The 26003-nt window shown below is 27.6% G+C and overlaps 2 protein-coding genes across 8 annotated transcripts in view; both read left to right on the top strand.

The window, feature by feature from the left end:
* Nucleotides 1–3512, top strand: part of LOC100162595 (abhydrolase domain-containing protein 3-like) — an 8932-nt gene extending 5420 nt beyond the window's left edge. For 5 of the 6 annotated variants that reach the window (XM_003245574.3, XM_003245576.4, XM_029486049.1 and 2 more), the window contains 7 exons: nucleotides 1197–1366; nucleotides 1466–1685; nucleotides 2356–2468; nucleotides 2542–2721; nucleotides 2797–2854; nucleotides 2916–3081; nucleotides 3149–3512. In XM_003245574.3, coding sequence (XP_003245622.1) covers nucleotides 1197–1366; nucleotides 1466–1685; nucleotides 2356–2468; nucleotides 2542–2721; nucleotides 2797–2854; nucleotides 2916–3081; nucleotides 3149–3336 — 1095 coding nt within the window. In that variant the 3' untranslated portion in view covers nucleotides 3337–3512. The remainder of the gene's footprint in view (nucleotides 1–1196; nucleotides 1367–1465; nucleotides 1686–2355; nucleotides 2469–2541; nucleotides 2722–2796; nucleotides 2855–2915; nucleotides 3082–3148) is intronic. The other variant, NM_001293354.1, reaches the window with a different exon arrangement.
* Nucleotides 3513–13955: 10443 nt separating this feature from the next.
* The window catches only part of LOC100167551 (protein ABHD1), a 20324-nt gene continuing 8276 nt past the window's right edge, over nucleotides 13956–26003 (top strand). The window contains exons 1-2 of one of the 2 annotated variants that reach the window (XM_003245577.4): nucleotides 13956–14121; nucleotides 20806–20975. In XM_003245577.4, coding sequence (XP_003245625.1) covers nucleotides 20812–20975 — 164 coding nt within the window. In that variant the 5' untranslated portion in view covers nucleotides 13956–14121; nucleotides 20806–20811. Of the gene's footprint in view, nucleotides 14122–14551; nucleotides 14745–20805; nucleotides 20976–26003 lie in introns of those variants that run through there. The other variant, XM_001947488.5, reaches the window with a different exon arrangement.

Below are 26003 nucleotides of genomic sequence, written 5' to 3'. Positions count from 1 at the left end.
TTATACACTTTTTGGCCCAACAGATAAAACTTTATTGATATTTATAGAAAAAAAAACTAAAAAATTTAAAACTGAAAATGTCCGTAAACAGCTCAAAAAGAGTCAAAATATTTTCAAAATTGTATGGTGTATAGGAAATGCTTATATAAACATTCAATAAAAATTTCATGTATCTGCAATTATTCGTTTTTGAATTAGAACAAAATAAGGAAATCGCTACATGAGAAATCGAGTGAATATCCAATGTTGTAAAAATTTGAATTTCAAATGATCATAAAAATTTAATTTGACTTTCTTATAGATATTTTTTATTTGATAAAGGTAGATAATCTTATAAGGAATCTTGTATTACATTTTCATATCTTAGATTTAAAAAGAAAAATTTTTACTAAAAACTGTGACAAACGATTTTTAATATTTTTCATCTGCCTTTGAAACAATATACTAGGAGCATTCTATTAAATTTTCAAGCTTTTTTATCCAACAAATAAAATTTTATTGATATTTTTAGAAAAAAAACTAAAAAAAAATGGAAAATGAAAATGTCCATAAAGAGCTCAAAATAAATCAAAATATTTTGAAAATGTTATGGTGTATAGAAAATGCTAAGATAAACATTCAGTCAAAATTTCATGTATCTACGGTCATTTTTTTTTAAGTTACACCAAAAACCAAATTCAATTTTGTGAAAAATGGATTTTGCGTAAAAATTCTTGTTTTTCCTTAATTTTTCTTTTGTTTTTCCCGGCGCTTTTGAAAACTACTGGGAAATTTAAATTTTGACCTCCCCAATGCACCAACGATATTTACTTTCTGATCGAACAAGATACTTAAGTTGAAAATCGTAGCATTATTTCGACTACTTATCGTGTACACAGACACAAAAAAAAAAAAAAAATAAAAAAAAAACACACATCGTTGTAAAATCAATACATTCATCGTTCCACTCAGAATCTAAAACTCGGTGTGCCTATCTGGCGCTGTTTATAGCTTATTTTTATTAACTCACCCTAATTTAGCTTTATAATTTTGTTGTAACGCCTATTGATAATATAGATGTCAATGGGTACTGACTTCTCAATGATAAAAAGGTGGGGAATTGCAGATCTAAGAATTTCATTTTATACATGACCTTTAAAATCAATTATTTATTTTATAATTATATATTAAATGTTAAATAATAAAATATTATTCAGGCTCCCAGAATACACTGTAAAGAAGGTGAATTTAAAAATTTTATTCGTCAAAATGTTCCAATTATCAATGAAAAGTACTGGCCAACAATGTGGTGTTTTGAAGCTAGATTTCAAAGTGTATTAGCAAGTTTGATACGATCATTTGTAGTTCCTCCAGCACCATATACAAGGTACTCATATACAATACCTAATTATTAATAATAATTTTTTTTTTTTATATAATTTCAACAACTTAAATATTGATTTACTTATTCTTCATTTTGTCTTAGAGAAATATTTAAGTTAAAGGATGGAGGTGAAGTGGCATTGGACTGGCTGGAACCAATGAAACGTCCTAACGATATGTATGATGCAACAATTTTGTTTTTGCCTGGATTAACAGGTGACAGTAAATGTGAGTATGTTCGAGCTACATCATTGGCCGTGCAAAAATCTGGATTCAGAATTGTTGTTTTCAATTATAGAGGAATTGGTGGCATTGAGTTGAAGGTGACTAAATATATTTTTTACTATATTATATCAAAATAAGAATTGCATGGGCACAAAGTGTTTTTGGTATTATATATTTAGATTGTAATTTTTTCTATCAAGAGGCAAATTTTAATTACTGTTATCTGCATAACTTGACTGTAAATTAATATAATGACATTGAATCATATAATTGAAACAATTTTTTTTTTATTGACTGATTGAGAAATATTTAATTTTCTAGAGTTTTTGGAGGAGGCATAGTGTACACTTTGTACCCCCTTACAATTTTTATTAATAATAATTGGCTTAGGTGTTAATCGATATTTATCAGTATATTATGTATATTTTATTATTTTTAAGCTGTGTAACCTAGCTTTGCTCGAGTCTAACTAATTTTTTTTCTTCTGTTTTTTTACATTAATTTAGACAAAGTTTACATGCATTTTTTATTCACTTAGTGCTTGAATTGGGAAACAATTAGAAAGGGGACGTAAAGCATAAAAAAATGTGTATATATATTTAAATATCTTTTACTATTAAAGTTGAAATAATAACTATCATCTTAAATATATGAAACTAAATGAAGAACTTATAAGTTATAACTTACCTAAACATTTTAAAACCAATCTAAATGAATTTTTGTAATTTGTGAAACATTTTAATTTAGTTCTTTATATCTTTATTTTAGACTCCAAGAACTTATTCTGCTAACAATATTGATGACTTAACTGAAGTTGTTTGTCATATAAAAAGCAAGTATCCAAACACAATTTTAGGAGGAATTGGGGTGTCTATGGGTGGGTAAGTAATATACTAGTTTAGTCTTATTTTTTATGTGTTTATAAATTATAGCTATTACTATTTTACAAAACAGACTTTTATTGGGAAGTTTTTTGTCATCTAATGAGCAACACGTTCACAAATATTTCTCTGCCGCTATGTTAATTTCAGTTCCATGGAATTTAATTGCAACTACACAAAATATAGAAAAACCATATTTAAATCGTTTTCTTTGTACATACTTAGCAAAATGTCTTTGTAATCTTGTTGAAAAGTAAGTTTAATATTTTTTAATTATATTTGATGACCCATTTATTATAATGAAAAATGTTTTATTTGTATGTTTTAGTAGTAGCAATATGTTAAGTTCATCAAGTCATAAATGGGATTATAATCAAGTCATTAAAGTATAGTATTTTTGTGTATAGAAATTATGATAGTTTTGCTAAAAATAAAAAATATTTTCAGAGTAAAACTATAAGAGAATTTGATTCAAATTATACTATCAAGTTATTTGAACATGAATCTGTTGATGATTACTATAAAAAAGCATCACTCCATGATAAAGTGGATCGTATCCGAGTGCCTTGTTTGTGTTTGAATGCTGCTGACGATCCATTTTGTTTAGAATCTGGTAAATATTAATTAATAAATAAAAAAGAGTTTGTAATGAAATTAAGATAACGTTGATTTATGTTTAGATCTGCCACTAGAAAGTGCTGACAGAATTGAAAATTTAGCCATTTTAGTTACAGTAAAAGGTGGGCATATTGGGTTTTTAGAAGGTATTTGGCCATTTACTAATAGTAATGAATTTATGTTTCGTATAATTGACCAATATTTTAGCTCAATATTTAAAAATAATAACTATAAAAGATATGATGGTTAAATTGTTTTTTTTGTAATACATTTAGAGTTAAGTCTATTTACTACTTTAGATAAAATATATGATCAAATATTTTAATTTTATAGTGTATACATACTTTTATTATATTGTAATAAATTTATTTTCTTCGTGGTGGTGTTGATTTTAGTTAAAATATATATATATACAAATTAACTATATACTATGTATTTATTATTTAAACTATAAATTAATCCTACTCATAACAAAATTTTTTCTTCGCGTTAAATCAATGGGTTAACCTATGATAACAATATTGTCGTAGACCAAACAGTTTCTGATTTACACAAGTGCAATGTGAATTATCATTATCTTCAATATACATGGTGATTTTTTTTATCATTGAACACTCATTATTTTAACTTTCGAGAAGTGTAAATGTTTTTGAAAATATTATTTTACATAGTTTCAAGTTGTTTACAAAACAACGTTTTTATTAAAAAATTATATTTTTAAATATTTTTTATCTTTATATTTTTTTAAATTTTTTTACTTTTTTGAATGATAACAGAGTTTTAATTTCATAGGTTTGTTCCAACAGAGAATTTGTGACTAGTAGTCGACTGATCTATGATTGATTTACGGCGCATGCGCTACCGTGGACTGATCATGGATTTTGCCAATGTTGGAACGCATTTCTGACTATCCACAATAGCACAGAATATAACAATAGCCTAATAGATTGCATGATAACTGTGTCTCGGACTCCCAGTCTGGTCAGGAATCCGCAGATCGTTTTGACTGTCAATAACCAGTCATAAACTGGTCTGATAACGTGTTGGAACAACCATCTGACAGTTTGAGTTTGCGTTTTAGGCGGGTTGGAACGGAAAAGTTCTACTGCGCATGCTCCCGACAGTTCTATGATAATTTGATCGTGTGTTGGAACAAACCTATTCCAAAGCAGAATGTCTTAGTATTTCAAAACATTAAAATTGAATTTAGGGGGAGTAGCTAATGAGTTATAAGTATTTAAAGTTTTGATGAGCGGAGTGAAGTGGTCTAAATATAGAGAAAGAAATATAATAATATGTTTATTAGTGAATCTGACTTAAATGAATCTGTTGGACATGATGCATTCCATAGATCAAGTTTGATAAAGGATCCTAATTATTGAATGCATTAGTATATTTAAAAATGATTTCTTTTGATTTGTTTAAATTTTATGATTCATGTTTGGGTAGTTAAATAAATAGTTGAGTTAAATGAAAATCTTATTTGAGATAATAAAAACCTAAATCTTAAATTAAACTTCCCTTTTTTAAGGTTTTATTATATTACTAAGTGATCCCGTGAACTTTGTTGCCTATTAAAAATGCCAACTCTACATGAATATTATTACGTTTTATTTTATAATATAACGGTTAAAATATACTAAGTAATATTGTTACAACAATATTCAATTTATTTTGGATCATGATTCATGATGTATTTTTATTTGTGTTATCGAGAAAAGTCTGAAAATTCAAGTTTTTGATTGAATGCTATTTAATTCTTATTGAAGTGCATTTGGATACACAATATTTTTGTTTTTCCTTCTAGTGCGTACACAAATTGGTACATCAGGAGGTTTTCCGATGTGTGAGCAGGCCACATACAGCTGTCCATTTTATTTTACTTTCATTTTCAAAGACGATATAACATTTTTCTGTCCTTTCAGTGATAACCAAAATGCCTTGGAATAATACTAATAATTAAAAGAAAATAACAAAAATATTAAACCCAATAGCAACCATTTACAAACAAACATTTTCATCATAAATCTCAAAATCCCTGTTATTTGAGCACCTCCCCGGGTCGGACCTCTAATTTACCCTTTTTAAATTAGCCTATCATCTCCCCAGAGGTCTAATCTATCTCTGTACCAAATGTCATCGCAATCGGATGAACCGGTTTAGGAGAGCATAAAGGACACACACGCACAAACATTAATTTTTATATATGTAGATTAAGATTATATATTTTTGTAATTTGTAGCCTTTAAGTATTTTATATTCAACTGGTCTATTTTATCCTATAAATTGTTAAGCAAATGACTTGAGCCTTGAAAATTATGATATATTTAAATTTAAATTTGAACGAGTAATTTTTGAGTTATTTAACTTTGTGTTTATAATAAGTTTGAAAGTTAACGGCGCTTTGTTGATTTAGAAATTATATTAATTAATTTTAATCTAAAAACATTTTATAATTGATAAGCAATTTCAGAGTACTTGATTAAATATTACATCTAATTTATATTTTTGTAAAACCATTTTTAAGTACTATTTATCCCTAATTAAACCTACTAATGATGAACCTAAGCTTAGTTCCATTTGACATTCTAAGAACTCAACAATTACGTTTGAGTTTTAATTTAGATTTTAGATAGGTACCTATATACAATTTTTCAAAACAATCATCTCTAAATGCTAAACAATATTAACAGTAAAATAAGTTGGATCTTTTTTTGAATAAAATAAGTAATTGAACCCCCCCCCCCCCCCCAGAAAATATAATTAATTATAACAATATATGTGTGTAGAATCATTTATCAACTTATTTACTTATTATGTAATATTTAAAAGTTTAAAACATTCAAATTTCATTGAAATTCTTATTTTATTTTGGTTTATCACCATTGAAGGGTATAATTCATAGGCGCAAATAGCGTTTGGGATTTGGTGGGGGGCTAAAGCCTTACTTTGATAATATTGAATAAGCCTAAAACTAAAAGTACGAAATGTTTGGGGGGGGGGGCTATGAACATTTTTGGGAGGGCTTAGCCCCTAAAGCCCCCCCTATTTGCGCCTATAAAGGTATTATTATTTCAATCCTAAATTCATGTACTAATAACCGGGGATGTCGCTATGCGAATTGCCGTACCTAGGGTATAGTAGATTTTTGTATAGTAAATTTGTGACTGTATGGATCAATAGATATGTGAAATTTTAATTCAATGATAAATACCTAGTTGCGTTGCATACAAAAACGATTCTGAGCGGAGACTCGAGACTGCACCGTTAGCATCTATTTCTAAGGATATATTACACCTCATTTGGCTCATTGGTTAAGAAAATATATCCGATATCATAAAAACACAAAATCCAGAGCTTCTAATACAATACCAACTATATTAAGGAATCTTATATTAATTAATGATCAAGCTATTTGAACTTACAAACAAAAATTGTATCATAAATAAATCAAAAAACCATATAGCACTCTATTGGATATTTTATCTCTACAAAAAAAATCAATTAATTATAAATATGTTTTTGTAAATAAATAACCGCGAACCTTACGAAAATCAGTCAGAATAAAGATTGTGTGCCCAGGCCAAAAACATATTTATGTTAAACCAAAAATAGTCGAAATATTTTTTAATAGGTTTTGAAATGTTTTACTTAAAATTATTTTAAATGTATGATGTCTAGTAAATTCTTATTTAAATATTCGGTGAAAAGTTTTTAAGATTATTCAATTTTGAATTACAAAAAAAAAAAAACGAAATCGATTTTGCGTAAATAATTTCATTTTTCTAATTATTTTGAAAAGTTTGGAAATTTTACTTTTGCTAGAGCCAATTTGTGACCAGAAACCATGTCAACATGCAGGCATGCAGCATGCTAAAATATGAAAATGAAGAAATTTTACTTTTCCTAACGGACAACGGTTAAAAGTTACGTCAAATGCACACAAAAATGGATCATAAAACGGGTTTATGAAGGCCATATACTTATAAATCGGGACGTCAATTCGGCAGCATTTAATAGGGCGTATGCTTCACTATTTCAGTGAATGTATACAATTGGAAAAAAGGTGGGTAAGTGGATGTCGCTCTGCTGTACAGTAGGTTACAAGTGGGTCACTGTATAATGGATAATATTAAATTTGAATTCAATGATATAATATCACTGTATAAGAAAAACGATTCTGAGCGGAGACGGTTTATCAGTCTAGGTATTAGACATACCTATTAGGTATAAGTATACAGTGGCGTATTTACGTGGGGGGGGGATATGGGGGATAGATCCCCCCTTGACCTTTTTTTTTGTAAAATTAAGTTTACTTATTTTCTGTATTTCTCAATATGATACTACTTTTAAGTTTTAAGTAGGTACCTATATCTGTTTTCTAAATGTTCTAGCCGTGGTAATTTGTCCGCTTTGATATAGATACCTAGGTACTATACGCCACTAGTTGTTCGTGGCATAAATATCGAAAAATAAAAACATATATCTTTATGGTGGTATGGTATACTATATTTTTGAATTCTCTGCGAATTATTTTTCATGCATGAGTGTTTATAATAAACCCGATAAATAGTCGGTAAATAAAACAAAATTACCATGAAGACTGTAGATTTACCATAGGGCATGGGTTTATTTTTAGTGACTGAAAACATTGTATTCTCCTCTGGTTTACATGCTTTAGATGTTTGTGATAAACAGGTTTATCCAAATATTCATGAACTCTTGAAAATATTTTATACTTTACCTGTATCAACTGCTATAGGTACACCTGAACGATGTTTTTCAAGTTTTTATTAAGTCTTACCTAATAAATAATATGACAGAAGTAAATATTTTATTAATTTTCTTATCTAATATTGAATAACAACTATAAATTAAATAGTAATTATTATATACTTTGTTTATTATAACCGACTTAGACACTTAGGGCCCGTTTTACAATCATAGCTTAAATTTTACCATTCGAATTCCGCAGTTTAACATTAGTTCAACTATTGTAATACGGACGCTAATAAGAGGACGCTACACCCGCGTGTGTTGTTTCTGTCTTACACACGCACGACATAGGAAATTGTTGTTCACTATTCTCAATAGTGAGGTGTTAGTTTTGACACTAGAGTGAATCGACCTATTATCAAACTTTTAGGTAAGAATATTATTTGGGTCTTAGAGTGGGCGATTTTTCGATATTTTTATTTTCGAGAAAAGTGAGGGTATGTGAAATATCAAAAATTAAAAATGCTCATATCTCGCTTGAAAATTAAAATATTGAAAAATCGCCCACACTAAGATCCAGATAATGTTCTTAACTAAAAGTTTGATAATAGGTCATTTCACTCTAGTATCAAAACCAACAGCACACTATTGAGAATAGTGAACGACAATTTGCTATGTCGTGCTTGTGTAAGACGGAGACAACCAACTTAATGTGTTGGCTTTATTTGCATGTCACCGGTCAATACAATGATCATGCCAGATAGGTTATTGATGAACTGAGCATCCAAAAAAAATAGGAAACAGGATTTTGTATTATAACTATTTTTTTTGTTTATCGTATTAAACACGGGATTGTCGTTTGTATGAATTTATAATGAATGCTATTAGGTACTATACAATTTGTGTTAATTCTTATTTCACCTTGATCCACACTAAACTCAACAAGTTAGAGGATTTTAAAAATGTATATTATATTCGTATTTATTGAGTGTACCTATTATTATATATTTCATCCCCCCCCACTATCAAAATTCCTAAATACGCCACTGTAAGTATATACTTATCTATAGTATTAAAAAAATGTAATTTACTGTCAGACCAATGGCCAGATCAGCCGCGGTTTTTTATGTCTAATAAAAAAAATTTAAAAATAAATTGACCTATAAAAGGTATTAATAATAAATTTCAAATTAATCATATCACAATATCCATCGGGTAACGCGTTATACATCAACAACAAACCGTGGTACTATCATAGATATATATAGTATACTTTAGAAGTTTCAAGTACCCACAAGTAATATTATACAATCATTACAATCACAACAAAATAACTAAAATAGTTATTCCAGGTTTTTTAATATGTAATTTCGTCCAAATTTGAACTTAAAATTACTATACAAATAAACTGTGCTTATGTATTTCTTAGAATTTTTGGTAACAGAATTAAAATATATTTACGTGGAATCTTGTTTTAAATTTTCAATCCTTAGATATAAAAGTTGAACATTTTATAAATTTTTAACTACAAAATAATTATTCAATTTTAAATTTGATAAATTTTGTCAACATTTCAACTTCAAATGCTTATAAAAAATAATTGTGCCTATGTATTTTTAATATTTTTCAACTGCTATTGTAACAATGTATCAGGAGCCTTGTATTAATTTTTTACACTTTTTGGCCCAATAGATAAAACTTTATTGATATTTATAGAAAAAAAAACTAAAAAAATTGAAAACTTACAATGTCCGTAAACAGCTCAAAAAGAGTCAAATTATTTTCAAATTTTATCATATATAGAAAATGCTGATATAAACATTCGGTTAAATTTTCAATTTTCTACAGTCACTTGTATTTTAATTACAACAAAATGAGGAAATCGTTACGTAAGAAATCGAGTGAATATCAAATGTTGTAAAACTATAAATTTCAAACGCTCATAAAAATTTAATTTGAGTTTCTTATAGACATTTTTTTTTTTGATAAACGTAGATTATCCTATAAGGAATCTTGTATTACATTTTAAAATCTTAGTTCTAAAAAGAAAAATTTTTACGAATTCTTAACTAAAAATAATTTGCTAATTTTCGTGATTTTTCCATATTTTGTCAATTTTTGAACTTTAAATGCTAATAAAAGAAAACTGTGACTAAGGAATTTTAATATTTTTCAAATGTCATTGTAATAATATAGTAGGAGCCTTATATTAGATTTTCAAATATTTTTACTCAACAAATAAAGTTTTATTGACATTCATAGAAAAAAAAACTAATTAAATTGGAAACTGAAATTGTCAGCTCAAAACAAATCAAAATATTTTGAAAAATGTATCATGTATATAAAATGGAAATATAAACAACCAGTGAAAATTTCATGTATCTACAGTCATTCGTTTAAAGTTACACCAAAAACCAAAATCAATTTTCTCGAAAACAGATTTTGCGTAAAAATTCCCGTTTTTCCTTAATTTTTCTTTTGTTTTTCACGGCGCTTTTGAAAACTATTGGAAATTTCAAATTTTGACCTCCCGAATGCACCAATTAGATTCACTTTCCCATAAAACAAGATACTGTTGAAGAAAATCGAAGCAGTTTTACTGCCCCAAACCGTGATGACAGACACAAAATTAAAAAAATAAAAAAACACACATCATTGTAAAATCAATACATTCATCGTTCCACTCAGAATCTAAAATGTAATTTTAAAAGTCAATTTAGTGGTACTAAATTTATTCTTTTCTGTTACACATAAAATAATATTTATTTATAATTCTCTTGACACATAAAATATAAAAAAAAAAAATTCAGATATGTATTTATTTGTTTTTTTTTATTATTAACCCGCAGCAACTTAGGCCATTGGATGGTTTTTAACTGTGTGGGAGGGGGTACTGTAGGGTTCAACACATTTACACAGTTTGGCAGATTTTTTAGTGGGCACCCGGTATCTGCCATGATGGCGGAACTTCTCTCCGGATATCGTGACTTACCCGAAGAAAAATAGCGCCCGTGGCCGAGGTTTTGAACCGGCGTCGGTGCGTGTCGCAACTGTCGCCTTAGTCCGCTTTTCCACTCCGTCCTCAGATATTTATTACTCATTATAATATAACAGTACATATAGGAAATAGGTAGTCAGTTAAGTACCTATAATACAAATGTAAACGCTTATATATACACGTAATTGGGTATATAATAAGTTTTGTTGTGTGTACGTTCATGCAACTCTTTACAAAACAACTTTATAAATCGATAAAAAAAAAAACAAATTGTACATGCGTAGGAACGTAACGTATACCAAGGTAATACAATACGCTTATACTATAATACTTTATGTATTACGTCTATAAATATTTTTCACTAATTATTTATTAAGAGTAGTAGAGTACAATACCTATTCATTGACTAACTACTCAACTATGTATTTTACTAGGTAACTACCTATATTAATTACTATGTGCGGAGGATGCAGTGGTGGAGTTAATTCGTCAAAAATAAAATAAAAATAATTCTAGGGCCTTATACTATGTACCTATATTGTATATTAATTATACCATATAAGCCAGTGAACGGAATTGACCTTGAAGTGAACTACATGTATAATGTATACAGTCAAAGTTTTTGGGTTGTTCCTTATTGTTGGTAATATTTACTATGGCGCAACTCGTCTGTCTGACCTACCCTTTTGATAGGCTAACTCGACAAAAAACTAAAACTAAAAAATCATTACCCTGCAACATGCGGGATATAGTGTTGACTATAATATTAGTCTAATACATACAAATAATATGTAGTATGTATAGGTACCTACATATTACTTATTAGTTATACTTTATTTAATTAAACAGCAAAATATTATATTGATTATTGTTATATTATGTAATCGCAAGTATACCTAACTAAGTCTAAGAGCTCTACCTATATAAGTGATATGTCGGTATGCACTGATAAGTCTATTCATGAATCATGGTAAAGCATGGTAGGTATCTCGTACCTATATTGACTATATTGTACAATATAAACCTAGAATCTATATATATATATATATATAGATAGGTACTATTATATTATAAGACCAAAATAACGTGTTATAAATATTAAATAATGATATTAAATATTATACATAGCCACATATAGGTACTAAAAGTATATTACGATAGGAGAATAAGTGCGTCTATCACGAGTCACGACCATATATTATATTAAAAATAAGCAAGCTAAATACGAAACAGATGTACCTACACGGCTATACCCATCTATATAGGTACCTATATATAACTTATAAGTATCAATATCCAAATTCATCGACACGGATATTTTAAAATATTCTCTGTATAAACATAATAATTTATGTTTATACAGATGCCCCACCGTGATTTCCCGTTTTATCATTTAACTTACAGAAAAAATAATGTGGGTTAAAATAATATATCTTACCTAGGACATATATTGGTACGTCTACTCGCGTATACCGGGTGATCCATTTAAATAGACATTTATTTTATTTTTCTATTGATCAAAAAACACCGCTTCAACGACAGAGATTAATGGTTATTAGCGTACAGTAAAGTTATGTAGTAATTATTAACTACATTTGTTTTTTTTATAACATTTATTATTTTTTACATATTTTGCTAAAATAAATTAAATTAGATTAAATAATTATATAATTCTGCTATTTTTAAAGAATTTATTAATTTCGAATTTTCTTCTTCGATGGGTCCCAGGATTTCGGATAAGTTTTGGGTACCTAAACCATTTTTTTTCGGAGTTCTTCGTATTTTAGACATTCTGTTAAAATATATGTTTAACTGATGTATACGCGTTCCGCATATGGTGTACGTCTTCTTTGGCCATTAGAAAGCCGCGTGTCTTAGACACTTATTATTCGAAAAACTATTAACGTTTTTAAAAATTTTTTACATAATTAAAAAGCTTTAAAAATATATATTTTTTAATTTTAGATTGTTTTGATGACATTATGCAACATGCATTTTAATTTCTTATTCCACTAAAGAATATATTTTGGAGTTATTCAATGAATATAAAAATAAAATGCTAGACAAGTTGTTTATCTGCAGTTATGAATTATAATAAGTATTTATAAATAGTATTTATAAGTAGTTATAAGTTGAGATGTACTGGGTGTATAGTTAATCCTTACCCAGTGTTGGTCCACTACTCCGCTTATCTAATTTTAAACACATTTACTGGTAAAAAGCTTGTCCAAAATTCGATTTTTATAGATCGATACTCCAAATTTGAAATTATACTTTGTATCGGAATATTAAATTATGAATAAATGTTATCTTTCAAAAAATTTAAAAACTCAAAAAATTTTATTGATAAAAATAATAAAAAATATAGTTCATCGTTTTCTAGAAATGTTGTTTTGTAACTGCAATTACTTAAAAATATATGTAAAAGAAATATTTTCAAAAAACATTAGCGTTTTCTGAAATATTGAGCGACTAATATATTAATACACATTATAATATCTATATCGAATTTGGATACCGGGATTGCAGGATACTTAACCGGGATACGCGCAGGTCGCAGGACATACGGTCAATAATAATAATTACCTATATACCTACACTTTATAGTATTAAGTTGTATGTATTATAGCCGTATGACAGCTGGTGCATATAATTACAGTGTGTTAAGGAATAATTCCATTATTTTTTAAAGGAACAGGAACACGAATTAATTCCTTATTTTTAGGAATAGGAACTCAAATATTGTAAGAAGAACAAAACTTTTCTTGGAAATGTGTTTTAAGACACATTTGGAAGGAAAATTTAGTCATCAAGTTTTTAATCTAATATTATCTTGTCTATAGACATATTTGAAATAATATTTTATACACATTTGTACTTCAAATTAAAATATTTAGGATGTAAAATAAAATAATTCTATAAAATTATACATATTGTAAACTAAGATAAAGAACCCGATACTTTTTTATAGGAACGAAGAAGTGAACTAGTTATTTTTAATATTAAATTAACGAGGAACTGAACGAATCATATTTATACTAAAGGGCCAAAGAATTAAACGGATTCTTTTATATAATAAACGTTAACAACACTAGTGTAAACATTACTGTGAACGTTGATGAAATGTTTGAAAATCAACAAATTTAAAATTTTTTTTATTTCAATTCAAAAACATAACGAAAATAAAACCACAATATATAAAATTTTTAGCACAGTATATTTTTAATCACCATAGTCTTAAATTTTATCGAATACCTAGCCGCGGCGTTAAAATTAGCAGTGATTTCCACCGTCGTCGTAGTAGCCAGTATAGCCGTATAGGTATGTATTTGGTTTAGGTATTTATAATACAACGTATAGGTAAATAATATAGCCTATATCGTAATTTATTGGAAAACGGCAAGTAGGTATAATATTTATACATAAATAAAATATGTAATATTTTGCAATGCTTTTAATTTTTAGGTTTTTAAATTTTTTTTATAGTAATAACCTAATATATAATATATAATTTCATGATCTGAAATTATTCTGAACCCGTGAAAAGTAAAAATCCATTTGAATATTTTTTTAATGTACAATATTGTAAAAATTTGTATACGGGTGCTTTTTTTTTTGATAGACAACAATTGACCGACAATTACACGATCGGTTAAAAAAAAGCAAAAAACAATACACTCACCCTGTATACAACCATATTATAATACACTACCTATGTATAATATCGCGACGGGAGCTGCGGCGCGACCAGCGCACCAAACTTAAACGCGCCGTCGTCGCGTTCGGCGGTCTTCGCAGACGGTAGTGCCCGCCGCTCAGCAGCTGACATGGATCGGCTATTGATTGTAAGGCTCGCGCGGAACGCCGTTCTTCCGTTGGCTTACATAATATTCACCGCCGCCGCGTTCGTGATCGCCGGCTACTTTTTGGCCCTAAAAACACAGGTCGGTATATTATCATCACCATCATCATCATCATCATCATGTTTTTATAATATATATTATAATACTATATAATATGTAGTATAATATTATAATAGCCTATAGTACAACAATACCCGTATACCTATATAATACCTTTATGGCTTTATAGTTTTATTTGGCACCAAAGTATATTATATACCTACCTACATTGACGGAGGAGTTGTCGGGAGAGACCCATTTTAATTGATAATATAACACTGCGTGTCTATGTTATAATACTTATAGGTAGGTAATGGGTAAATTTACAATGCGATTTGCAACGCACACCGCTCACGCATATCATATTATATTTTAAAAAGAAATATATTGCCATATTTAAATATGTAGGATTTTAAGAGTAATTTTAGTAACCCAACCTACGTAGGTCGTATACCTAATACCTACTATTGTATAAATGTACAATATAATTTTGTTTCTTAATACGGCGGATGATGATGTTATGATGTCGTAGGTATATTTTAATGTTTGATCATCGGTGTTATTATTATTGTGTGTTCGTCCTTCGGCTAGTGTTTAATTGTTTTCACCACGATTTATCGTCAAAGCTCACATACTATATCCCATAAACGTGCTATACTCGTAATGAGTATTGAGTATAATATTTTATTTATATTTTTAGTTTTTGCAAAAAACTCATTGTAATGTAGGCAATCGTAAAATAATAATATATTGAAACCACTTTTTTATGATATAAAAATATGTAATATACAATATATAATAATATAATACATAATATACTATTATTAGTAGTAAAATATTCCACTTATTGAGAAATTAATCCACTTTTTAAACTTTAAACACCTACAGTTGAATCGTCGCTCGCAGGGTAAATTATTATTCGTTCGTTATATGGCACCTTATTTCCTACAAAGGTAAACTAGAAATAGTAAAATTATTCATTAATTGTACAGCGTGTGTGTACACGCAGGCGTGGATCTAAAAATGAAAAAAGGGGGGGGGGGCTAGATGAAAAAAAAATGTCGATTATCAATCACTCTTAAATGTCAATAAGCAATATGATGTAATATGTTTTAAGCATAATATTATAGTATTGCTTTATTGCTTCTATAGTTCTATATAACATCTTTACTCTACTTAATTAATAAACTGAAAATTAAGGTAATCACTGAAATATTTCAAGTACCTAAGACCTAAAGGGGGAGGGCTTCAGCCCCCATAACCCCCACCCTTTGTATCCGTGCTTGTGTGAGTGTTCGCATTTCACGAGTATAGGTACTCAATAGATTTAAATTCTTAGCAGTGCGACTGCGCGGCGATCTTTTGGCCTTAAAAATTACAATTATGTTTTTATTCTCAAGCGGTAGAAAACTGAAACCATTGTTGACAATTTGAACGCAGGTAAGAGAGGGACACTTCAAAGATATATTTTATTGAAAACCAATGTTAGGGACGCCGTAACCATTGAAGGCTATTAAACATCGGATTTAACCAAACATTAACTATTTTTGATTAAAAAGTCCATTGAAATTTTGAACTTCAAAATCGTTAATCGATTTCAATTATTTACCGTTTAATTCATTGTTTTCATATTTTAACTCAACGTCTGTGGTCTAATTTTTATCCCGTTTAATGTCTTATAGTTCTCATAAATGTATATTATAATACTTAATAAACTAAAGTTTTGTACATAAATGCATAATAATTTAGCTAACATTTAAAACTCACCTGAGAAAAAATTTAAACTATTTTTTTTTTATAGTAGTTCTAATATTAAGACCCTCTACAGCGCCCATGTACGATTTATACTATAGAGTATGACGCAATAATAAGGGAATACGCGATCCATATACTTTGAATTTATGCAAGCAAACATAGTGAGTGCAGCGGAGGTTCTTAAGTTTAACTGCTTTTGTACTAAAGATTGAACATGTGCCACATGTTTTTTTGGGGGGGGGAGCTGGGTTACACCCTGGTTGTGCCTAAATATGCCACGAACCATCCTACCCCCCCCCCCCCGGTAGGATAACCATAGTTGCCAACAAGAACCCACCATTTTGGATCTAATTAGTCTAGCTATACTAATTTTATTTATTTTTTATTTTTTTATTAATGCGATTTTAACAATAAGTTATAATATCTCAACAATTATATACATGAATCTAAAATAAATATACTAGCTATACTATATTATTATAATTTGTTATCAGTGATAAGTGTTACCTAGTATATTTGAACTATTGTATACAACTTACTTTATAATTTATAATTTTGGACTTTTGACGGTATTTAAAAAAAATAAATATAACTTTAAAGTATGATAGGTACCTATACGTTACGCAATTGTGATGCTATAACATTTTATTTTCTTGTAAAATACCTATAAATTATTTGCTCATAAATTATAAACTTATGAATATTCAAATAAGTACCTCGCTAGACGCTAAGTTGTTAAAATTATCATGCTGTTATATGATATGTCACACATTTTTCTTAATACGTTCGCTGCATAGATACCTATCAATTTTGTATACACATACCCTGACCAAAATTACGTATTTTTACGTGTTATCTTGGGCCTAAAAATAATAAATTTGAGATATGAATTTCACACACATATACGTACAGTATACGCTGAAACCGATGACGACAAAAATAGATTAAAACCTAACGTTTGATCAAAATCTTCTAAGCTTTCAAACGATGTTTGTTTGAACTTATACTTGATCGTGTAGATTAGATTCTAGACCGTAGATTTTTTAATGATATTATTTCTAGCATAGTGGTCAGGTGGCCCATTTTACACGACAACGATTTTTACTGTTCACTGTATACGTAATAAAATGTTATTTGAACCATTTTTAGTAAACCAAATGGGTTTTATTGTAACATATAATTTGAGTCAAACTATTGCAGGTCATATATTAAATCTTTACAGGGACTGGCCATTTTACCAGACCACATTGGGTAAAGTGGCAACTTTGTATTTTTTTTATATACCAAACATTTACATTTTAAATAAAGTTGCATATTAAATTTAAGAGGTTACAGATCTATTAGTATATTCTTTTATCACTTTTTTAGTAAGCTTTTTTTATAAATATTTTGATTTTAAAGAAAGTTATTAAAGTATTTAATTTTTTAGTTAATAATAAATAATAATTATTTATAACTTTCTTCTTTTACCTTAATGAGTGAAATATGAAAGAGCTCTTAACGTGGGTAAGACGGAGAAAAAATTACTTATGTGTGCAAGTTTTTCATTTTATTAGCATTAGTTGACTTATGATACATTTATTTTCTTTAAAATACAGCATTTATTATACACGTTAATTTATATAGCTTAGGTATAAGTTATAACATTAATATTCAATATAGGACTCCACAGCTGCATTCACGTCTTTGTCTTACAAACGTATACAAATTAAGTTTCCCAAAATGGTCTATACAATCGAGCGCCTACAGGTTCAACTATGATCCCGAGGGGTCGATGTCAACGAAAAAAAAAATGATGGTCCATGAGATATAAATAGGGGTTACACGAGGGTCATACATAGTGAAAAGGGGTTTTAGCATGGTTGCCAATCTTATACAAAAATAAGAAACAGATTGCGGAAGTCAATGGTAGAATAGTATAAAAGATAATATAATAATATAATGTTAAACTTGACTAATATTTGAAGCTAAATATTGAACATTTACAATTGAAGCATCTGGCTCATAGGTATGGCTCATCGCTCATCAATCCCATTATTGGTTTTTATATATTTATTTTCTCTAAGAATGTTACTAGACTCATTTGCATATTCTGTCGTTTTAATAATTAAAAAAATGAAATTAATAATTAAAATGTAATTAATGAAGGTATGACTGGTATACAACATACCAAATCCACGTTCATCAAAACTGCTAAACCAATGTTGTGCTGTTAGCTTTAAAATAGTGTTGGTTGTGTCTCTTATCAAACTTAAATAAAAGAACAGTATTTAAGTTAGTTTTTAACAATAGCTTAATTTTTAGCGTGTCATACCTGCTTTATGTATGTTCAATGTTATATACTTGTATATAAGATATTACAGTATTAAAATGCTCATAACACGCTTAACATTTTTAATAGGTAGGTAGGTATCGTAAAATACTAATTTACAATTACAGAAATAATGTGCATACCTTTAAATTTTGATAATTATTGGTCAATTCTCTATAGTATTAAAAATAACAACATAAAATGTATTCTTTATTCTGTTGAAAGAATATATGATATGGCCTATATTATGTTTCAGGTAGGTACGTTTGTAAAACGGGCACGGCACAGTACAGCAGATGAGTCAGATGTGGCATCCTCTTATAATTTTGAATAAATAATAATTACTATCTTATTATTTACCTACAGTTTTCGTGAAAAATGCTGCAGATCTCAATAATTAGTTGATTCTTAGTTCATATATTATAATAGTTACATATTATTTTACTTACTCGTACTCGTATGGTTACAAGGCTAAAATTTAAAATATTATTAACTAAAAAATAAAGATAATTATAATTACATTTTCACAAAAATATCTATTATGTAGGAAACTGCTATTTAATAAATACATCAGGAGCTTTGTATTACATTTTGACGCTTTCTGCCCAAAAAATACAATTTTATTGATATTTATAGAAAAAGAACTAAAAAATTTGAAATTTGAAATTGTCCGTAAACAGCTCAAAACAAGTCAAAATATTTTGAAAATTTTATTAACTATAGGAATTGGTTAAATAAACATATGGTATCAAGTGTCTACGGTTATTCGTTTTTGAGTTATAACAAATTAAGAACATTACTACTTGAGAAATAGAGTGAATATTCATTGTTGTAAAGATTTGAAGTTCAAAAGCACATACAAATTTAATTTGACTTTCCGGTAGAAAATTTTTTTTAAAGGTAAGGTAGACAAACCTATGACGAATCTGGTATTAAGTTTTCAAATCTTAGATTTCAAAATAACAATTTTTAGGAGTTTCTAACTCAAAATAGTTTTTAATTTCAACTTCCCTAAAGTACCAACTAGATTCACTTTCATTTCACTTTAGATATTGAATAACAAAGCATTTTCATACATGTACATAAACACAAAAATAAATTGCTCCACTCAGAATCTAAATTATTTTGTATGACCTTTAACTTTTGACATGTTGTAGTGGTTTAGTTGTTAGTCAGCATACAGATATTATGTATATTTAAATTTTGATTAGATTTTAAAATGAGTGAGGTCACAAATCACAATTTACTAATTCAAACTAGTGGTTTTTCCTCGTTGACCATAGTAAAACTTTAGAATGTCCGTACACCTTATAATATACTGTGTAGTTTAATACTTCAAAATTTACATTCATCATATAATATAATTTCATCTCAACCACTAATCGGATTTGACCATTAATTTGTAATTGGGTGAAAATCAAAATTATAAAATGATTATTATTTTATACAGATATCCATCTAAAATTTAAAGCAATATAGGTTGTTTATATAATATATTATATTCGTATAACCTATTATTATACCAAAAAACGTTTGTTTTTATGAAATGTTCCTAATCTAAGTTAAAGTTATAACTTATAAGTATCTATAGTAATTTCGTATAGGTATACTTATTAGTCTACGATATTTGAAAACCCATTTAGAATGAATTCCTATTATAACAAACAAAACATTTTTAAAAATTACCTCTGCTTATCACCTTTCAATTTATGATGAATAATTTATAGTATGAAACTTTTTATATTTATCTATATAATTTGATACATACCATACTATCATAACAGTAAAACTAAATAGTAAATAACTAAATTATAGCAAAAGCCAAAAATATGATCTTCATTAAGGAACTTGATAATTAAATATACATAATATATTTATTTACGGTATCCCGTTAACTGGAGGAGATAGCGTCAAGAGTCTATGCAGTCGCATAGCTCATTGGTAGAGCAATCGCCCGGCAAGCGAGAGACTCGGGTTCGATTCCCGGTTATAATCATATTTTAATATTATATTAAATATACACATTTTTTTTTTTAGTCATCCATGTTGTTTTGTAAAGATGGAAACTTCAAGCAATTCCTTATTAAAAAAGTACCTGTTGTCAGAGAAAAATATTTACCTTCAATTTGTGGGTTCAATGGATATGCGCATACAGTTCTTGCCACACTGTTTAGAGATATTATTACACCTACAGTAGTTTATGACAGGTAAGTCGTGTAATTAGTTTTATTATAATCAATAACTACCTATATAAATCACAATTTGTTTATAAAAATAAATGTAAAATGTATAGATAAGTTTGATTTAAAATAGATGTTTTAGCTTGGAAAAATATTTTACTGTTATATTTAAACATTATAAATTGTAAATACCTATAGGAGTTGGAAAATATGAATAATTGTTAGTGATGTTAAAAAACCTTGATTTTCAAGGATAATCCGAACCAGAAACGAACTTTTACACAATTCTAAAAACTTAAAAACAATTATTATTACGATAAAATTATGATGAAACTACGATTAAATGTTATGTATACCAACTATACCTATTCAATAATTCCATTTTTATATTTTATTAATTTGTATCATTCTTCATCATACTCTAAGATATTTGAGGCAAACTAATTACAGCTGGCCTTTGGTTCGATTAGGTTGAATATTGAAAATTGTTAGATCATTTTTCGAACTATTATAGGCTATAGCTTAACTGAACTGGATTCTTAGTGTTTGGTCAGACTACTTGTAACATCACCAATGATTTTTCGAGGGCACCCGGGAATTGGGTCACAATTAACCTTTTAAAAATAAGGTATACGGTAATTGGGTCATTAAAGATTTACATTTATAACAGGTAGACTCTGTGATTGGGACACTTAAATTTTAATATAATACGTAGTTACATTACCTAACACTGCAGTGCACACGAAACTTTACTCGAAGCGATCACGTGTCTTATCAAAATGTATTAAATTATCCAATATTAAATAATATAGAATTGGCAGGGGCTGCCATCAAATTAAATAGATAAAAATAGCAAAAATCGTAATTTACAAAGAATATAAAACATCGCTACAAATGCCATCGAGTCATTTCATTCGCATTTCAAAAATAATTTTCTTATGTCACATCCAAATATTCATACATTTTTAAATGTTTTATTGGGAGTTCAAACAGAAGTTTATATTAAAGTTAGAAGCGCAGAAATATTAACAGCCAGAAAACGAACTGTAATCAAATAAAAGAAAAAATTATATTCTTAATGAAATTAAAAAATACAAAGAAGTAAAAAACAGATTTGAATTTTTAAAATTTGTATCTTATTATTTAAAATAATAATTGTATTTTTATGTATTATAAAACAATAACTATTTGACTAATTTTATAGACCTTGTTTTATAATAAATTTTTGAAATCTGTAAGTATGGCATTTTTTAAAAAATAATCATTACTTTTATGTATTAGAAAAAAAATAGTTAATAAACATTATATATATTTATTTATTCCTATAATTTTGTATTATACATTTGTGGCTCAATATCCGGGTAGTAAAATGTAAACAAATATTTTATACGGAGCAGGTAGATAAAATGTAACCCAATTACCGACTGCTCTTTTTCTATACTTACTGCATCTACAATCTACCTTGAGAACAAATACTGAAATACAAATTAATTGTACAATTTATTTGAACGATATAATTAGTTAACCTTAACACTTATTTTTATTTTTACATTTAAGTCAAAAATTATAGTTTATAATATATCGTACTATATAGTATACTATTATATACTATAGTATATGGAATATGGATACAAAAAATATTTATGTGCTTGTACCTATAATAAAAAATGAATTATCCAAATGTTATACACAAATCATTTGTTTTAGGTATATGTTGTTAACAAGTACTAAGTAGGTCATTAGACAATCAGAGTTAAGCACAGTAGAAGCCGCTTATTAGAAACACTTTGGGACCAAAGTGAAATGTGTCAATTAACCGATTGTTTCTAATAAGCGATTTAAATGTCCTAATATACGGGCGATCCGTCCTGGTACATTTTGTTTCAACAACGCGATTGTATCAATAATCCGTGTTTCTAATAAGCGGCTTCTACTGTATATTTATTGTATTTAAATACAATTATTAAAAAAAAAATTCATATAGTAATCAAATAAAAAAAATAGAAAAATATATAATTATTAATAATAATAAACAATAATTTTTAAAAAAAATCACATAAAAATCAAATATCAATAATATAAAGTTGAAAAATATATAATTATTAATAATAATTAACAATCATTTAAAAAAAAAATCATATAAAAATCAAATAGAAAAAATAGAAAAATATATAATTATTAATAATAATTAATAAATAACAATAATTTTTTAATAAAAATCACATAAAAATCAAATATCAATAATATAAAGTTGAAAAATATATAATTATTAATAATAATTAACAATCATTTAAAAAAAAAAATCATATAAAAATCAAATAGAAAATAATAGAAAAATCTATAATTATTAACATTACGTAGGTAATACGTTCCTACATAATTTATGTACAGATTTATTATTTATATATATTATATTTAGATACTTATATCTTTTTTACGCAATATTAAAATAAATGATATAATAATTAACAGTGATCACTAGTTCGTAGTTAAAATAAAGTTAATTAAAATAAATGAATAAAAAATAATTACTTAAAAAAAATGTAGGTTTTAAAAAAAATTTTTTGTTTTAAAATTTGGTTTGATAATGTTTAGATGCAGCTTTGACGAATTGCATAATGGTAATATTGTTTGCCTTAAATGAAGAAATGATGGTGTTTAAATATTTTTGACGTGTCTTTGATTGTGAATTTCTATGGTTATTAGGTTCATTAATACTGTTTAATTTAATGTAAGTGAATGATTGAATATCTAATAGAGCTTTTGTAAAGTAATGTATATTTGGATGTGTGTTAGCAAAGGACTGAGCTAAATGTGAGTGAAAAGACTCGCATGCATTCGTAGTTAAATTCAATTCAGCGCTACATTGAGCCCAAATATTTGGTGGAAATAATGCTTCTTCTGTAATGTAGGTGTCTAAAATATAATCTGCGAATTGTGTTAATTTTGAGTTTTCGAGCTTTATAGACATTAATTCTATTGCAAAAAAATTAGAAACATCTTCAGAGTCTAAAAATACTAATCCAAAACAAATTCTAAGCCAATCACCTACCTCGGTTTTTTTTTTATAATCTTCAGTTAAACCAAATCTTTGAATTGCTCTCCACCAACTTTGTGTAACATGAAACCTACAACCCATCAATTTCGCATTTGGCCAAATTAAATCGCATGCGTTGTGTATTGCTTTTTCAAAATCAATAATGATTTCTTTTGGTTCAAAAACAAAACCATAAGATGAACATATTTCTTTAATGCTTTTAAAGCATTCAGAATAAGTGGACACGTGTTTATCTTTTAATACACAAAAACACAGAGGAACGTAATGGCCATTTAGGTATCCACATATAGTAAATAACTGCAAAAAATGCTTTACGCAATATGTAAATGTTCCATCCATGTAAACAATTTCTGTTTTACACATAGCCTCAAAGTTTATTTTACAACAGAATATAATAATACCGTTTTCTCTACTATTATATTGAAGAAAATTTCCATTTCTACTCGTCATACATTGGGTTTCATTTAAAAAATTATGAACGTCAAATTAATTTTTAGGTATTTTTGGTGTTGTCTTTCTCCTAGCATTATATAAATTTCTTTTAGCATAGTTTACATCTCTCACCTGTATTGTACTGTTATTTCCATCCAATGAATTTTTGTCTAATGCGTATTTTATAATTTTCCTTGGTGCTTCACAATTATTTTCTACTGCCTTTCGTTTTGCACCAGTACTAAGCACTTGTCGTTGAAGGTTATTTTAGGTCGACGCATCATGAGTATGTTCTGTTCGTTGAAATGTAATTGATCGATTTTGTCCAGAATTAATTGTTTTTAAAACCGCGGAACACTTTTTATTTTCACACCGCCACTTTTCTTCACCGGACTTTAAAATTGTTTGTTTGTAATATTTAAAATTATTCAAACAAAGCAACATATTTCCACGTTCACTGGTTAATTCGATTAATGTGTTCATTTTGCAAATAACGGACGCACTAAAATGTGTCTTCGAAAATATTTTATCGAATGCATTCATTTCGCGATATCGCGTTATGATATTATCTGCGGTCGTTAAGATGAAGTTTAGATAAGTCAGTCGAAAGTTGATAGCTATAGCTATACTAAAAATAGTTTTAATCTGTGGATTTTACCATCGGTGGAGTTTACGTGTTTTCAGGTAAAAAAATACGTATCGGTGGAATTTACATTTTTTTTTTCAGGTAAAAAAATGTATCGGTGGAATTTACATGTTATAAATCCAACCCTAAAATAGACTACCTGTAAATCGGTGGAGTTTACAATCGCCCAAATGTTAGGTGTACTAACATTACGCATGTGACATGCGATTATTGTCTACTGAGTGGTATATTTAATATAAGACACTTGTTATTTCAAAAACTATCAATGCTTTTGAAAATTTATCTGAAATTTGGTTTTTATAGATTGAAATACTCCAAATAATATTCTGCTCAGGAATATGTAATTAAAGTTTGAACATAACTGTTATCATTAACAATACAATAAAATAAATTAAAAATTATGACAAAAAATAGTAAAAATATAATTATTCCAAAACATGTTGTTTTGTAATGATTCAAAATTATGTAAAAGAAATATTTTCAAAAATATTAGTGTTTTCTGAAATAAGGAGTATCTTACGTTAAATGATTTACCCCGTATACATTTCCTTCAGGGAATCGGTATAATTGCAATGTGAATATTATAAATAACGAAATATAATTATTATAATATACTATGAGACAACTATTTTATCGTAAATCATTAAATATCTGTTTAAACATTCTAAACGTAATTTATAGTACTATTAATAATTATTTTTTTGGGAGGGGGCAAATAATTTACATATTATATGTCTGGAGTAAATTCTAATATTGTGGAAACTGGAAGGTATACAATTGATATACAAAGTAGTACAATACACAATAGTAAAGTTGGTTTGCAATACGAGAATACGACTTGGTAGTATTCCGAATACTTTTTAAATAATATTTTTTGAAAGTATTCAATACGGTATTTTGAATACTTTTTACAGTATTC

Source organism: Acyrthosiphon pisum, chromosome A1 (genome assembly GCF_005508785.2).
Source record: "Acyrthosiphon pisum isolate AL4f chromosome A1, pea_aphid_22Mar2018_4r6ur, whole genome shotgun sequence".
NCBI lineage: Eukaryota > Metazoa > Arthropoda > Insecta > Hemiptera > Aphididae > Acyrthosiphon > Acyrthosiphon pisum.
Note: the sequence above shows the minus strand (reverse complement) of the source record. Positions and strands in the feature narration are given on the sequence as shown.